Source organism: Excalfactoria chinensis, chromosome 5, assembly GCF_039878825.1.
Source record: "Excalfactoria chinensis isolate bCotChi1 chromosome 5, bCotChi1.hap2, whole genome shotgun sequence".
Classification (NCBI taxonomy): Eukaryota; Metazoa; Chordata; class Aves; order Galliformes; family Phasianidae; genus Excalfactoria; species Excalfactoria chinensis.
This window is the reverse complement of record NC_092829.1, coordinates 54,039,294-54,055,409: the sequence shown is the minus strand read 5'-3', so window position 1 is coordinate 54,055,409 and position 16,116 is coordinate 54,039,294. Positions and strand designations below refer to the sequence as shown.

At 46.3% G+C, this 16,116-nt stretch overlaps 3 protein-coding genes and 1 non-coding gene across 4 annotated transcripts; 2 read left to right on the top strand and 2 right to left on the bottom strand.

Annotated features, from left to right (window-relative positions):
• Positions 1 to 2,427: 2,427 nt before the first annotated feature.
• On the bottom strand, positions 2,428 to 7,935 carry CCDC32 (coiled-coil domain containing 32). The gene is made up of 4 exons (XM_072337167.1): positions 7,861 to 7,935; positions 7,461 to 7,704; positions 4,803 to 4,959; positions 2,428 to 3,570 (listed from the first exon to the last, which is right to left on the bottom strand). The coding sequence occupies exons 1-4, from the start codon at positions 7,906 to 7,908 to the stop codon at positions 3,432 to 3,434; spliced, it is 588 nt and encodes a 195-aa protein (XP_072193268.1). The 5' UTR covers positions 7,909 to 7,935; the 3' UTR covers positions 2,428 to 3,431.
• A 187-nt stretch (positions 7,936 to 8,122) lies between these two features.
• On the top strand, positions 8,123 to 11,599 carry LOC140252448 (protein-L-isoaspartate(D-aspartate) O-methyltransferase-like). Its single transcript, XM_072337166.1, has 9 exons — positions 8,123 to 8,175; positions 8,261 to 8,387; positions 8,504 to 8,608; positions 8,928 to 8,959; positions 9,355 to 9,459; positions 9,821 to 9,941; positions 10,576 to 10,661; positions 10,825 to 10,994; positions 11,272 to 11,599. Exons 2-9 carry the CDS (start codon positions 8,273 to 8,275, stop codon positions 11,282 to 11,284), a joined length of 747 nt encoding a protein of 248 aa, XP_072193267.1. The 5' UTR covers positions 8,123 to 8,175; positions 8,261 to 8,272; the 3' UTR covers positions 11,285 to 11,599.
• Positions 11,600 to 11,925: 326 nt separating this feature from the next.
• Positions 11,926 to 15,179, top strand: RPUSD2 (RNA pseudouridine synthase domain containing 2). The gene is made up of 3 exons (XM_072337164.1): positions 11,926 to 12,419; positions 12,697 to 12,993; positions 13,693 to 15,179. Exons 1-3 carry the CDS (start codon positions 12,033 to 12,035, stop codon positions 14,482 to 14,484), a joined length of 1,476 nt encoding a protein of 491 aa, XP_072193265.1. The 5' UTR covers positions 11,926 to 12,032; the 3' UTR covers positions 14,485 to 15,179.
• An 848-nt stretch (positions 15,180 to 16,027) lies between these two features.
• Positions 16,028 to 16,109, bottom strand: TRNAS-GCU (transfer RNA serine (anticodon GCU)). The gene has a single exon. It is a non-coding gene; the product is annotated as a tRNA-Ser (tRNA).
• Between the last annotated feature and the right edge of the window lie 7 nt (positions 16,110 to 16,116).

Here is a 16,116-nt window from a genome sequence, read left to right as displayed (position 1 = left end):
ATCCCTGTGCACTCCACAATTAGGAAGCACAGGTTATCAGAGCTGCTTGTTTAACACGGTTGGGTGTCTGGGTGCCAGACCCAAAGCAGGTCACTGCCCATCAGCTCCCTCTCTGATTTCTTATTAAAGATCTTTTCATCTTCATGCCTTATTTAAGTCAGGGGAAATTAAAAATCATCATCATCATCATCATCTGCTAGAAATGTCTTTTCTTTTTAGCAGGGATGGAAATTCTCAGAGCGGTCCTAGAAGAAGTTCAACAAAATTAGGACTTGTGGTGGGAGAAGGCTGTTGATTTGCCTCTATCTGATGAACATGGATCGGCCCTATTGAAAATGGCTGAAAGCTGGCTGTAAAGAAGGGCACTCATCCCCACCAAATACTCAGCTGGAAGAAAATAATCTCTGATTCTGTAGCCTGGCTGGGAGCGGCCGCTAATTTTAAAGTGCAGAACATTCTGATAAGGAAAGCAGGAGGCTCTTAAAAGATCATTTTAGATTAGAGATGCAGCTTCAACATAATAGAAAGTAATGAATTGCTGCTGGCTGGGATGGATTCATCCACCCCACACATCCTTACCCTGGAAGAACTTTCTCTGACCTAATCCTTAGTACTTCCATAGAGCTGTAGGAGAAATCTCTTATCCCAAGTCTCATACTGCCCCATGCTAGGAGTTTTTGGCTCTGATTGGATGGTGGGCTCAGAGATGAGTTTGGAAGCTGCAGCTCAATCCTCACCCGCCAACCAGCAATGCTTCTTGGAGCATCAATTTTGGGGTGTCTGCAGTGACATCTCAGTGCCCAACCTACCTGGCATGGCTGGTGACAGGGAACGTGAGTTTGCTGTGGTTTCTATCCTCTTTTTGGGTTGAATGTTGAGGTCATCTCTTAGAAACATCTGTGTGTGTCAGGAGCTCAATATCTGTTTGCAGAGACCACCTAAATTCACTTCTGAAAATGTCCATCCTGGGCATCTTTCCTGCAAAATAGCCATCACAGCATCAACTTTCCTTCTGTAGCAGTTCTCTTAACTCCTAGATGGTCTGTCAATGAAAGAGGAGCAGGATATTCTTAGCATCGTTACCCTGCACTGCCAACTCATGCTTTGGTTTCATGTGATCTCTTTAAGCACAGTGTAGCAGTCAGAACACACCACGTTCAGACTGGTTTGCTTTCCTCTACCACGGTGCTGTTATCAACAGCCCTTCCTTCGTTGCTGTTTCTTCTGTTCAGATTGGCACATCTCCCAGTGCGTGAATTATTGCCACCAATTATTGCAAAACCACACGTAACATTGACAAATGCACACATCACACCTTATCCATATAAGCTGTATTGTAAGAAACAGTCTTAAAGTATGAGTTTGTAAGTATAGATCGATCCCAAATCTGATTCCCTTCAGCTCAGTATCTCCAAGGGATGGTTTATCTGACAGCTCCCAGCGTGTGCTCTTCCAGCCACCGCAGTGTAGTGAATTCAGTGGATGTTGTCTCTTTCCTCGAGCAATAAAGGATTTGACTACTCGGGTGTCAATATTTATATGTGGTAGAAGTTTGTGTACTTATAGAATCTTTGAACTCCTCGTTTGTCCATACGCTGATTGCTTTTTTTCCCCTCCTAGTGTTTACATCCCCATCGAGTCAGACTGAGTCAGACAAAGAGCAAGCCTGCAGACTGATGGGACTGGATCCACTGCTTGATCTGGATGTGGTCTCCAATTAAACGCCAATCTATTACCACTTTTGTTTTGGCAGGTCTAGTCTCTGCTGAAAAGGCACTGCTTCAGGACCTAATTTACTCTCTTGTGCTGACATTATCAATCAACAGCCACAAACAGAAAACTTGTGTTTCTTCCTAACCAGTGTTCAGCATGATAATGTAACAAAAGCATAATGCACAGTCCTCTGCCAGCTTTCTTGGCCATGCCAAAGCTGGTGGGTAGAGATGATGTGACACTGCAGAGCCAGATGATGTGGATCTGGGACTTTAAATGTTTTGGTGCAGTTGTTTTGTATCATTGACATTCAGGTGACTCGCGGTGTTTCTCACATGTTTACATTTGTTCTAATGGAGAATTATGACTGCTGTAGAGAACGGTGAGGCTGCAGTGGGTGGTTACAGCACTAAGCTAATGGTGTGGGCAAACACCCAGTCCTGACGCTGATGAAGCAGCAACAGAATAACAGCCAGCAGTGAATAAAACAACAGTGCATTTATAACTGAACAGAGACAGGAAACAATGAACGTGATAAGCCCCTTTTACAAATGTAATTTCGTACATAATGAACAATCTAATGTGCTTCAGCTACTAGAACTACTCCTCCACTTTCCATAGAGAGAGCTTTATCCCACAGAAGACGTACACTGCTTCCCTCTATCGACCTTTAGCGTCAATGCCAAGACAAAGCACAGCTTAAAGAAGCTTACACATGACTACAGATTCTTTTATTGACAGAAAATGGGAAACAACCCTCTGTAGAGTTAAACAGAATGAACTATATATATATACACACACACACACATGCTAGAATGTTTTGAACATAGGTAATTTTGTTCTCATTTGTGATGAAAACAAGCTATTTGGAGCCTCTCGGTTATCACTCTTTGTTTTCCTGATACAGGATCTCACCTGACCCTCTCCAGGAGAGGCTGAGGGAAATGAGGACAGGTACAAAATGACCAACGATAAAAATATTCCTCCTCCAGTCCACTCTGAAACAAAGCTGGGATGGCCAATCGAGTGGGACATTCTTAGAGGGAACATTACAAGGAGAAGAATGTTACCGAGCCTTCTGTTGCTACGATCTCAATACTGTGATCAATTGAACAATTGCAGTGACAGCTTCCCTTAGGATTCCAAATTTACACAGGTGAACAACCTCTGTCCTCCTTTGGGTAAAGCTCAGGGCCAACCCATTAATAGTGAAGCCTGATAAATAAAAAACCAAACAGCACAACAGACTTTGTAAGAAAGAAAGAAAAAAGACCAAATTAGTAATAAAGAAGGTACAAGATGAGAACACAAAATGATTCAGTGGCTTGCTTGATCTGTTCTATTCTAGACCATTATCTTTTTTGATGCTTCTAAACAACTGCTGGGTTGGTTTTTTCCCCCTACAGTTCAATACAACTCCTGATGAGTTACAAACAGTTCACATTCATGCCAGAACAATTTGGTTGCTACACACTGGGACTACATCAAAAAAGGGTTGCAGTTCAGCATATTCTGTTCCACGCTTGTCCACAACAAACACCAGTCGATATCCTTGGAGGTCCAGCGCTGTTTTGGTGTTGAACATTTTGTTGTCCTTAAATGACCAACAATTGGCACTCATTACTTACCCCCCACCCTCTTCCTATCATTACTGTTGCTGCACACAGCTTCATCAGGGTTGGACATGAGGCAGCTCTGAGGCATGGCTGCTGTATATCTCACTGCTCAGCAGCTGGACGTTCTTCTTCAGTCTCCTGTTTCTCTACCTGTGATTCCGGAGGGATGAGGCACTGTACCTCTTCAGTATTGATGGCCACTTTATCAGGTTGCAGCCATCGCTTTAGATGCTCCAGTGTGCTGAGGGAAAGCAAAGACACAGCAAAGGACAAGACAGTAATAAAGCTTCACAAGATATGATACAGACTGACAGAAGAAGTTTAAGGGGGAAATACAGGCAATACACCTACATCATTGAATGCTAATAATACTGCAGAATACTAATATACTTAATCTCCTACAGCCTACTTCACAATAGCTGGTCTGGTGGAAAAGACCTACTCTATCTTCATCTAAATACTGATTAAAACTTACTGTAGCTCTGAAACTTGTGCCTACGTTCATCTGCCAGGAACTGACACAATTCATTCAGTCCTTGCACAACAAAATTATCTCGCTCTTGCTCCTCAACAAGAGCATTATTTTGCTTGGTAGTGTCCTTGAGGTGATCTGTGCACTTAAAAGTTAAGGTTTGCTTAATTACACTGCTGGATGAGCTTCAGATAGCCTCAGTACCATTCAAGGGTGACCTCTAGCTTCATTTAGTCAAAGTCTAGCAAGGAAAATGCTTTCATGGCTAATATCCACAGCCTTTAAAAACAGAGTAGAGAGAACACCTACATCTACAGCTTGTTTTTAAATATAAATCAAGTTAACTGTCAAAGAAAGAATCTAAGACCTATTATAAACACAAACTACTTTTCATACTTGAAAAAAGAGAATCTTTTTCTTTTATTTTTTCCCCAAATAGAAGCAATCATGAAAAATGTCAGCTCAAAAAAGAGAGATATAGAGACTATTATAAGTAATTGAGAACGCAGATTGCTTCAGCAGTCTAGGAAGGGACTCTCAATTCATACATCATCTATACTTTTATAGATGGGTGAGAGAGGAAGCACTGTAAGAGAGGCACTGAACTGAGAACCACTCATGAAATCAAATCTCAGGTCTGATACCAACCCTGGAAAGAGCTTCAAATCCCACTTGTTTCTGAAGCAGTTCTTGTCTAGGCCCTCACAGAGATGCAGGAAATGCTCTGAAGTTCACTGTTAAAAGCTAATGGAATTTGAGACCCGTTAAGACATTCCCTCCCTGCTCCGAGTGTGACAAGGGAAACTGTCAAGTAGGTTCCAGCTGAAAAGCTTTGAAAGTTCAGTCCATACGTGCCCTGTTTGTTTTCCTCTAGTGTGACCCAACTGGCATTACCAAAGTTGTCCAGAAAGACCGTGTCAGTCCAGACAAGTTGCAGTGAGACTTTCTGTCACAGTGTCCTATTGCAAGTAGTAACAATCCCTTATTAACCTGCTTATTACCTCTCATCAGATTCGTGTCCCTCTACGTAAAATTCAGACTCAAACTTCTCCTGGAGGAACCTGTCCCAGCATTCCTTCTTTGCTTGTGACAGAGTACGCAGCATGTCCTTGGAGGTCACCTCTTGAGATAAACCTTTAATTCTCATCAGCCTTCTCTCTGTGAAGAGGCAAATTAGGGCTCTTTATTTCATTTTTCTGAGGGAGAGGAAGAAAAAAAATCAACACGAGTGTCTGCATTTTGATATCAAAAAAGGTCAAATTAACATTTCAATACTTAAGTCTTTATTCAGTAACTTTGTTCTTGCATTTGAAGTCTGCATGACAGTATTTCCTTCGTGTGACTTCAGGTAGCTCTTCAGAAGGAAACAAGCAGATCGATCCACTCTGGCCACTTCTAAGTTTTAGTAACTTTTCCACTTACCGCTGAGTTCTGATGAAATTACACAGAAGGGTACAGATCTCAGATGCACTGCATGCCTACAATTTCCATGCAAATTGGCACGGAATAGAACTCACATTAACTGTAGTAAGAAATCCAAATAATGCCCAAACCGAGGGGGGAAAAAAACCTGCAGTGAGCACAGCAGTATTATCAGTAGGATATCTCAGAACAGAATGTGATACGGTCAGTTTCTCAGCCACAGGCTACAATGAAAACAGTGTTCTTAGCAGACGCAGGATAATCCAGTTACAACACACAAAGCTGCAAGGAAGCAAATGTTACGAGTTCCTCCAGTCACAAAATCACTTTATAACAGATTCTTTCTCAAACTGGGCCAGCTATTAACTTGTAACAGCTCACAACAGGGCCGCTCACTTGTAACTTTTTGGAGCTCATCCTGTGTTGCAGAACTGAGCTGTCACTAAAAGTATCTGTCTCTAACAATCCTTAAGACCTGAAATATCATTATTTGCCCAAATATACTGACAGGCCGATGGTACCATCCCACAATTGCTAATCCTGGCTACGTAGAAACCCACAACAGCTTTATACTTGTGTTGACTTAGCCAGAATAATACACAAAAGAAACTTTGTGCTAGTGTTATGCTTTCATTCTGACTGTGTGAAAACAAATACAGACCTAGTCTGAAGCCTGCTTGTAAAAATTTATCCATTAGCACTTTCTGAGCACTTTAGAACTGCAGCAGCAATTAACAGCAGAAAAGCAAATTCTGCCTTGTTCCTATGGCACCTTTCATCAGATACCAAGAGCTCTACTTAGCTTTCTGTGAAACAACAGTCTAAAACAGTAACAGAGTCAAAACGGAGGCTCTGGCAGAAATAAAAGCTTAAAACTCACTTCTGCCACAGCATCCCCATTTCTCCTGCCCCATTTCTGCGTGCAGAAACGGCATACGTAAGCCAAGCATGTGTGTGCCTGCACTGAAAACCAGGTTACAAACTGAACCAAGATTAAAAGTAACTCCACAGAAAGGAAAAAGCAGAGAAGAGCCATAACACTGAATATTTCACAGCCGGATGAATAGCAGCCCAACTGATGGAGCACGGAGGAACCCCAAAGGCTTCTTCTAGCAGGCAGCAGAAGCATCCTTCCTGGAGCTGAATGCTGTTGTACAACATGAAAAGATCAGGAAAGATTTAAAACAGGATGGCTAATTGCACGGCCTTAAGAGATAACGACTGCTGCTTTTAGCTATGCTAGGATGTCAGCTTCAATAGTGGTAACCTTATCTTTCCCCATATCACGTGCTTCTATTAGCTTTTACACGGCTAACAATCAATTCGTGGTTCTATAGATTACGCAGGAATTAAGCAATAGCACTGGGATTATCAGGATAATCTGCCATACTCTGCTATGCTAGACCAGAGGTTCCAGCAAGCGTTATTTAGAAAGCATCTTTCCTGATTCTCTGCCTCCCCCAAAAATGAGTCAAAGAATTATTTCACTTTTTTTTTCTTTACACACAGAAACATCTCATTATTTCTTGGAGCCACGGGAGGCAAATGCTGGCAACACAGCAGCACAAAGGCTGACAATGAGTTCAAAATGTTTCCCCTTCTCGAGTCAACAACGATGGAAATACGTGCTGTTTGAAGAAAGATACAAAAAAATACACATATATATTTGGCTTATACTTAATACAGTGTTCCTTTCCATGGAAGAGCTGAAAAAAAACTATGAAGAAAGATTGAGTGAGCTGGGTTTATTCAGCCTGAAGGAGAGAAGGCTCCGGGGAGGCCTCACTGCAGCCTTCCACTGCTTGAGGGGAGCTTATGAGCAGGAGGAGGACCAACTTTTTACACAGTCTTATAGCGATAGGACAAGGAGGAATGGCTTCAAACTAAATGAGCTAAAAGAGGGGAGATGTAGGTCAGATGTTAGGAGGAAATTCTTCCTAAGAGGTGGTGGAGCCGTGACACAAGCTGCCCAAAGAGACTGTGGATATCTGATCCCATCTCCATCCATCACGGCATCTCAATTCAGTCCCAAGTCTTGATCTGATGGATGCCAATACTGGATGGGCTTTAGGTCTCCTCCAAGCTAAGCCATTTGATTCTGTGACAAGCTCCAGCTGTATTTCTCCATTCCACTAAAGCACTTGCAGTAACCAACCAGAGACGTGACCGCCACCCTCTCTGATACCACAGCCGTCAGCAGACACCTCAGCCTCCCCAGAGCCTTATCCAGCACTCACCCAGGGATGCTAAATACACCTCTGAGTCGTTCAGGGGCGCCCAGGGCTTTGGGTTCTGTTGGGCAGGGACCCCATTGGCCCGGCTTCCTCCATCGGTGTAGGATTCCAGGAACGAGTCGGTGAAGGCCTCACCGGAATCCTTCTGGTCCGGGTGCGGCAGACACGAGCAGATTTCAGCCCAGAGATCCTCGCTGGGTCTGGTAACCTCGGAGTCGATGCTCTCAATCGTTCTCATCATGAAGACCTGTAAGAGGGACAAGGTACAAACGACTAAGCACCTTCCCCTGAGCACCCCAGCGGAGCGCCGAGGGGCCGTTGTTAGGCCGCAGCGTCCCCGACTCCAGTCAGCACAGCCTGCCGGGACGCGCTTGTTCGGGCCGCTCCAACTATCACCCCGCACCTCGGTACAGGAAACCACGGCGACTTCCGGCAGAGCGTCGATTGGCATCTGAGTTCAGCCAATCACCACGCTCCGACCTTCTGATTTTAACCAGTCATCGCGCTCCGCCGGAAGCACGGGGGCGGAGAATAGGCTTGGAGGAGCGACGCTGCTTTGGCGCCATCTTGGAAAAGGGCGGAAGTTTTCCCGTTAACCAGTCGCGGCCTAACAGGAACGGGGCGGGGAATAGGCTTCCGGCTTAAAAAGAGAGCGACGCCGCTGCGGCGCCATCTTGACAAAGGGCGGAACTTAGAGCAGGCCCGGTGCGGCTGCGCGGTGAGTGCTGGTAGCGGAGGGAGCCGCCGGGGGATGGGGTTTAAGATAAGACGGGGTTGAGCTGCGGGGTTGCTCCTGTTGCTAGGCCGGCCGTGGGATGAGTCGCCTGCTGCCCTGCGTGACGTTGGCACTGATGGGACTGCTGTTCTCCAGGAGCATGGCCTGGACCTCCAGCGGGAAGACGCACCCCGAGCTGGTCAACAACCTGTATAGTGAGTGCGGAGCGGGCGCTCGGGGCTGGCGGTGGCCGTCCGGGGTGTGCTGCTGGTTGGGCGTGGATCCGCAGCTGTGCGTTAAAGTCTCTCTTTGTTCTTTGCTCACCTTCCAGAAAAAGGGATCGTTAAATCCCAGCGAGTGTTTGATGTGTTGTTAGCTACTGACAGAGGTCACTACATCAAGTATTTCCCGTACATGGATTCCCCTCAGTCTATCGGTGAGTTGTGGGTGAGCTTCTAGGACGGGTCAAGAAGAGCAGCTCTCAGCCGTGTTTCAACAGCGGGATCCAAAGGCAAGGACGGGATAGACTGTTCAAAATGCACCAACAGCTGAGAACTGAGGCAATGGGAAGCTGTCTTGGTCTCATTAGTTGTCCTACAGGAGGAGGTTACGAGCCAATGAAGTGCTTTAATGAGGCAAAAGAAAAACGATTTCATATTTTGTTTCAGGGAATGGGGGAGGGAGATGTTAATTATTTGAGCCTTTTCGCTGCCACTTCCCTGTCATATAATGTTTGTCACCTGGCTTCCTTTTAGGATACAAGGCTACGATCAGTGCGCCACACATGGTGAGAGAAAACCTTCTGCTTTTACAAGAAATTGTTTCTACCTCCTTCTTTTTTAATTGTACTAAGACAGAAAGGTGATAGTTATTGAGACTGTTTCTTTAAGTACTATATACATATATATATTTAAGTTATGGTCTGGTAGTAATTCCATGTGACTGTTAACGTTGCCCAGTTGTTGCATGAGATCGTTATTCCTGAACCTCTTCCTCAATGATGTTCTGTAAGAAGATGTCAGAGATGAAACACTTCACTCGCTCATCGTGTGTCAGACAGATGCTTGCTGTGCTGTGTTTAAAGCAGAGCGCCGAATGTCTGAAACAACGACATAATGAAAAGTGGTAGGAGGAAGAAAGTGGACAGGGATGTTTCACGCTCCTGTGTTTGTACCCACGCAGCATGCCCATGCGCTGGAACTGCTGAAGGATCAGCTTGTGGAAGGTGCAAAAGCACTGGATGTTGGCTCTGGAAGTGGATATCTTACTGCTTGCTTTGCCAGGATGGTAAGCTCACAGGACTGCGTTCCTAGCAAGCAAGGTGCACCAGGACAAGTAGCTTGCCATTGGCATGAAGAACCCAGAGGGAAGGGGTGAACTCTTCTCAAGCTGGCTTGTATTAATGACAAATACAAGCATTTTTAGAGTGGATATTCTGTCTGCTAATGTAACTGGGGCTATTCAGCCTTAAAACCAAAACTTCACAGTGTTTGTACCTTCTTGTTTGGAAGCTGCTCTTAAGTTTCTCTTTGGAAATACTCCAGTCCCTACAGTAACTTGTCATATAAAATGTCTCTGTACGTACAGGATGTACAAATTTCTATGCTTTGGGAGGTATATATGTGTATGTTTGCTGTTTCCTTTCTAGGTAGGCCCAACAGGGAAAGCTGTGGGTATAGAACACATCAGAGAGCTGGTAAATGAATCCATCAGAAACGTCAAAGATGATGATCCAACTTTGCTCAGCTCTGGCCGTGTAAAACTTGTGGGTGAGCTCTCTGGATGCTTGTCCTCTCCTGTGAGCGTGCATTAGCTCTGGCTGTCAGCAGAGCTCTGCTTGTTGAAGCAATCGTTCCAGTTTGTGTTGCTGCTTCCTACCCGTTGGTAGAAACCCCTAAGTAAGCACAGCGTAACACTGACTTGAACACCAGGATATAAGCAAACAGCATTCATTTCTGTGGGCAGTCTATCGTGAGTCTTACTTTTAAACGTTTAGTGCCTATCTTATTTCAGAAAGAGATGCTCTTCAGAGGAGAGTGGTTGTACCACATCCAGGATTTGGTTTATTCAAGCAGCTCTTCACACACTGGTTTTGGTTTCCCTTTATTTGTTTTATTTTAACTCGAGTCAGCTCCTTCAGTGTCTGGAATCTCAAGGCTCTGCTGTGCTACTTAAAGGTCTTCCTGGCTTCAGCCATTCTAGAAATCTCTCTGGTTTTTAAAACGTAAACCAGTGCGATGTTTTTAGCAGACAGCATTCTGATTTGGGAATTCAGATTGCAGCCTTGCTTACAGAGTTTTCCTACTCTGGATTTGAATAGAAGGAATCTTGATTTTTTTTTTTGTGTGTGTGAAGTTGTCTGAGGAGAAAAAAGTCATTTCTGCATGCTTATTCCTCCTGCAGTTGGAGATGGCAGGCAGGGGTACCCGGAAGAGGCTCCTTACGATGCCATCCACGTTGGAGCAGCAGCACCTACAGTACCACAGGAGGTAAGAGTTAGGGATGCAGTTGCATGCCTTCACCAAGAGCTACAATATGATTAATTAGGGAACCACTGGAACCTTCCTTGTCAGTCTATTCGGCAAGCCTGGCTGGTTTCTGTTGCCTTTGGTTTTTTTTGGCTCTGCTGATTCTGATTTCTCTACTTCCCAGCTGCTGAATGAACTGAAGCCAGGAGGACGGCTGATACTGCCTGTCGGTCCTGAAGGTGCAAACCAAGTTCTGATGCAATATGACAAAACCAGCGATGGGCAGATAATTGAAACCCAGCTGATGGGGGTGATCTACGTTCCTCTGACAGATAAGGAAAAGCAGTGGCCTCGGTAAACATTTCTTCCTCCTTGAGCAGCGTTACTCCTCCCAGCTCTCCTTGTGGGCTTGTTCTCCTTGACTGCTGGCTTTGCTGAGAGATCCTGGATTCCTGACAGATGCCGTTTGTAAAGGTCATGAGGAAGAGGCTTGGCTAGGAAGGCACAGCAGGAGAGTAGAATGCATTTGCTATTAGATAGGGATTGCAGACTGAAGGCTTGAACCCTGTTGAACTCTGTCACTGAACCGAAGGCAAATGCGTGGCGGTAACTGTTGTTTTCTTTGCCTCAGGGATGAATTTTGACAGATGGAAGGATATCTCTAAAGTCACTTCAGAAAGTTCATGAGTGGGACTTGTGGCTGTAGATGGTCTGTACAGTTTTGCTTTCTGAGTGGGAGCTGTATCAGTGGATGCACTTAGTGCTGCTTTAACGAGCTTGTTATGGAGAAAAAGATGCTAACAGCAAAAGCTGTTAGAGGCAGTGTCTGGTTCCAGTGAGTTGATCCAGACAGTTCCAGATATGCTCTCTGTTAAGCTACATAATAACATCTATTCACAAAGAATCCCAAAAGCATACAGGCATACTTAAAACTCCACTAAAAAACTCTTTAATATTGACTGCTCTGCCTCGTGCTTGGAGAAAAATAAGAGACAATGCAATGACCTGCCCTCGTTTGTCTAAGTTTAATTACAAGAGCGTGCCCTCCTCCTGTTTGTCATCCATTTCCTTAAAGCTGCGGTAGCAGATCGTGGGTTGAGAAAACCCCGTCTATCTCTGGGTCGTTCTCCGTTATGTTCTTCCTTGGGGTGGGTGCGGAGAGATGGGAAGGCTCCCCTCACACTCTACTGCCGGATTCGCCCCGTTCCCGCGCGGAGCCTCCGGGGGCGCCAAGCTGTAGGGGGCGTGGCCTCGAGGCGGCGGCCCGTATGATTGGCTGCGCGGAGCGGCGTCACGCACTGCGACCCGGGGCGCGCCGGCGCGCTGTGGGAAACGGCTGTTCGTTCCGTGGCGCGGAGCTGGCCTCTGCGGCTGCTTTCTTTTCGTGGCGGCATGGCCGAGCCGGGACCCGGCCTGAAAACCGAAACTGGGAAGGTGGGCGAGGAGAAGGAGACGGCGGCCCCAGCCCGGAAGAAACGGCGCTTGGCGGCCGGGGAATGCTACGTGCCGCCGCCGCGGAAACTGAGGTCGGGAGTGAGCTTCAGCGCGGCTCACTTCGCCGAGACCTCGTATTACTTCGAGGGAGGGCTGCGCAAGGTGCGGCCTTACTACTACGACTTCCGCACCTACTGCAAAGGGCGCTGGGTGGGCCGCAGCCTCCTGCAGGTCTTCAGCACTGAGTTCCGCGCTCAGCCTCTCTCCTACTACCGCGCTGCCGCCCGCGCAGGGCGCCTCCGCCTCAACGAGGAGCCTGTACAGGACCTGGACGTCGTGCTGAAGGTGGGCGGCTCCGGCAAATCGAGTGTGTTGTGTGCATGCCCTTAACCCGGCTTGGGAGGTGGCAGCTGGGCTCTGACGGCGGGCAGTGCGCTCTGGGATGGCTCTGCATGTTGGTTTCATTTTAATAGGGTGACGAGGCTCTGGCTGCCCAGAGGAGCCGTGGTTTCCCCAGCACTGGAGGTGTGCAAGGCCGGGTGGCAACCAGCCGGTGGCTGGATGGGCTTTAAGGTCTTTCCCAACCCATCTAATCTGTTGGAACTACTTGTTTTCTTTGCAGAATAATGATTTTCTCAGGAATACAGTGCATCGCCACGAGCCTCCAGTCACTGCCCAGCCTGTCCAAATCCTAGTGGAGAACGATGAGGTGGTGGTTGTAGACAAACCGTCCTCTTTGCCCGTGCATCCCTGCGGTAGGTTTCGTCACAACACCGTCATCTTCATCCTCGGTAAAGAGCATAACCTGAAGGAACTGCATACCATACACCGCCTCGATCGCATGACCTCAGGAGTGCTTATGTTTGCCAAGACAGTGGAGGTATCCAAGAGGATCGATGAGCAGGTTCGGGAGAGGCAGGTGAGGGTTGTTCTCGGGTTTTCTTGTGTGGTGTCTTGAAAAAGGTTGAATCAATAAGCCAGGAAGTTTTTCGCTTTAAACAAAGCCTGAGTTTGCAGAACTGCTTATGGTCATCTAGTTGTACTGAGAAGGATTAGAGAGAGAAAGACTGAGCAGAAATGTAAGTGATGTTGGTAGTACAAGGTTGGAAGGGGACTGTATCCCTGTGAGATTGTGGACAAACCATGGGATAGTTTGGGCTGGAATGGACCTCTCGAGGTCATCTAGTCCATCAGCTAGTCAGAGGGCAGTTCTGTTTATCATTAGAATAGAATAGAATTAGAATTTATCATGATCCTTTCTTTCACTTTAACATTTAGGAAGTTTCTCTCATTTCTGTTTTCACTGGCTCTCAAGCTAAACAACCGTAGCTGTAGGGTACAAGCTTCCAGGATTTAAGTGCACTGAAACAAAGGTGGCAACTAAAAACACTGAGAGGTGGCTCTTGAATTTAATATGTGGGAATTTAATTGAATTCCCAACCAGTAGGAGGAAGTGTGAGATCAGTTTGGTTACATAGCTGACTTCTTCTTTCGTGTAATAGAACTTAAGGAGTAGATGAGCTACAAAAGTCCTTGATAAAAGAGAGAGAACTAACTAGGATGAGACTCGATAATCCGTGTATTCTGCTCTGACCATCACTCTTCTTTCTCCCCATAGCTGGAAAAAGAGTATGTCTGTCGTGTGGTGGGGGAGTTTCCAGAACACGAGGTGGTCTGTGAAGAGCCCATTCTGGTTGTTTCTTACAAAGTGGGAGTGTGCCGTGTAGACCCCAAAGGGAAATGCTGCAAAACCATCTTCCGGAGACTCAGTTACAATGGCAAGAGCAGCGTGGTCAAGTGTCTTCCACGTACTGGGAGGACACACCAGATCCGGGTCCATTTGCAGTACTTAGGATACCCTATCGTCAATGACCCCATCTATAATATGGAAGCCTGGGGCCCTGAAAAGGGTAAAGGTGGAAAGATTGGGATGACAGATGAAGAGCTCCTTAAGGCGCTGGTGGAGGAGCATCGTTCCAAACAAAGCCTGGACATCTTGGGTATCTCAGAAGAGGACTTGAATTCTAATGCAGAAAACAATGACTCTGGAAATTCGAGTGAGTGCACAGAATCTGTGCAGGCTGATCCTGTAAGTGAGAACTCTTGCCTTGCTGAGGACATCAAGGGTTCTGAGACAGAAGAAATAGCAGCTTACCCGCTGAACTGCAATACCAACCTAGAAACGCTTAAAACAAATACAGAACTGGGCTCATGTGAAAATGAGGGTAGGCAAACAGGAGAAAAGAGTTCAGAGGAAAGGGACCCTTTATGCGTGGAGTGTAAAATAACAAGGAGGGACCCATCTCCCAAGGAGCTGGTGATGTACCTACATGCCTTGCGCTATAAGGGAGCAGAGTTTGACTATTGCTCCAAGATGCCTGAATGGGCAATGGAGGACTGGGAGGACTGACAGAGGATGTGACATCTTCAGACAAGGTTCCAGCACGGCCAGAAAAGCCTTGTAAAGACCTAAAGCTTTGTTGTGGTTGAGGTGAACAAACTGCCTGTGAATTGGGATGGGCTGGTGGGAAGACTTGTGGCTGGTGGGTTGTCCTGGCTGCTAACAGTATCTGTAAAAAGGCAAGAAGATGGGATTATGACTCTAGAATTACATTGCCCCTAGTGAATGCCTGGGGAACACCTGGCACAGGCAGCATGGCCTCTCACCTCAGTCTTTTTTGAGTCTGCTGCTAGGCTGGAGATAACTCAGTACATATGCTAAAATTAAGCAGGGGATATTTTTCTCTCGATCTACTGTGTTCTTGTACTGTACGTTAAGAGCTGCTGTAACGTTTGATATACTGGGTGTCATACATAAAAGCTGCTTGTACTTTTACTGTCAAGCTGATTTTTAAAATCAAAACATTACCCCTGAGAATGCTGTAAGTCAAACCAGAGAGTGCCGCGGAGCTGATTTGTTTCCTGTTTGTTTGTCATGTTTGGCTTTAAAGAAAAGTAAAAGCTGTTTCAGAGTGTTTTTCTTAATACGCTTTACGGTAACGTTTCTGGGATGATAAATATCAGTCTAGTTCTGATTTTTCCATCAGTGTTTGTATCATTGCTTCTTGGCTTCTCGAAGGGTGACTACAATCATTGTATTCTCTCAGTGTTCAGTTTTTCTTCAGTTTATAAGCTTGTTTTCTAGGTGAACGAAGAAATCCAGAAGGCTTGGTGCTCTTTAGCAAGCGTAACAACAGGCCTGCTGGCATATGGATGATCTCTGCTTGTCATGCTGTGCTTTAAGAAGCCTTTCAGCCCCCCCACCCCAAGTCACAATGGCTTCTGGAGAAGTTCTGCTTCGCATCTGCATTGAATGTGGTGCCAGGGATGAATGCTGCAGGGTTAAGGTTTCCCAGAGCCACACTAATAACCAGACCTTCCTAGGCAAGGTCTGTAGTTAACACAGACTATATCCCAAGTTGGAAGGGACTGTTTGGGTCACATTAGAGTTCAGGGCTGATGGTTTCACACTGCACAGCTGCCCCGTTTCTACCAAGTCCTGCTGGAAATACACAACTATTAGCATTTGCTGGCTTTCTAGCAGCGAGAGCCTGTTTGAAGCACCCAGTGAGGTCAATGCTGTGTGAGAACCGACCTAAATAAACATGACCAAGGGGCCAAACTTCTACGCAGCTTTTCCAGCTGTTGTAACCACCCTCGCAGGTGCCGTTTGAAAAACTGAGCTCTTGATGGCGGCGCGTTTTAGTGACGAATGAAGCTCTTAAAATCTCCATAACGATACATACAGGCGCCCTGTCGCAACCCTTCTTTCTTCACAGCGAACCTCCAGCGGGAGGCGGGCGGCCCCAAGCGGCGGGAGGGAGGGACAGGGCTGACGGCAGGGCCCGGAGCCAGAGTTTGTGTGCAGCCTGTGAGGAGAAAAAAGAAATAATAATAAATAATAGGCGGGGAAAAAAAGAAAGTAGAAAGAATACGGGAGAAGAAAAGCTTAACGACGAGGATGGGATTCGAACCCACGCGTGCAGAGCACAATGGATTAGCAGTCCATCGCCTTAACCACTCGGCCACCTCGTCACGAGAG

Coding starts and splice junctions, on each gene's coding strand:
- RPUSD2 (XM_072337164.1), top strand. CDS start 12,033: ATGGCCGAGCCGGGACCCGGCCTGAAAACCGAAACTGGGAAGGTGGGC. Junction 12,420..12,696: donor ACCTGGACGTCGTGCTGAAG/GTGGGCGGCTCC, acceptor TTTTCTTTGCAG/AATAATGATTTTCTCAGGAA. Junction 12,994..13,692: donor AGCAGGTTCGGGAGAGGCAG/GTGAGGGTTGTT, acceptor TTCTCCCCATAG/CTGGAAAAAGAGTATGTCTG.
- CCDC32 (XM_072337167.1), bottom strand. CDS start 7,908: ATGCCAATCGACGCTCTGCCGGAAGTCGCCGTGGTTTCCTGTACCGAG. Junction 7,705..7,860: donor CCGTGGTTTCCTGTACCGAG/GTGCGGGGTGAT, acceptor TCCCTCTTACAG/GTCTTCATGATGAGAACGAT. Junction 4,960..7,460: donor GGTGTATTTAGCATCCCTGG/GTGAGTGCTGGA, acceptor GCCTCTTCACAG/AGAGAAGGCTGATGAGAATT.
- LOC140252448 (XM_072337166.1), top strand. CDS start 8,273: ATGAGTCGCCTGCTGCCCTGCGTGACGTTGGCACTGATGGGACTGCTG. Junction 9,942..10,575: donor TGGCCGTGTAAAACTTGTGG/GTGAGCTCTCTG, acceptor TTCCTCCTGCAG/TTGGAGATGGCAGGCAGGGG. Junction 10,662..10,824: donor CACCTACAGTACCACAGGAG/GTAAGAGTTAGG, acceptor TCTACTTCCCAG/CTGCTGAATGAACTGAAGCC.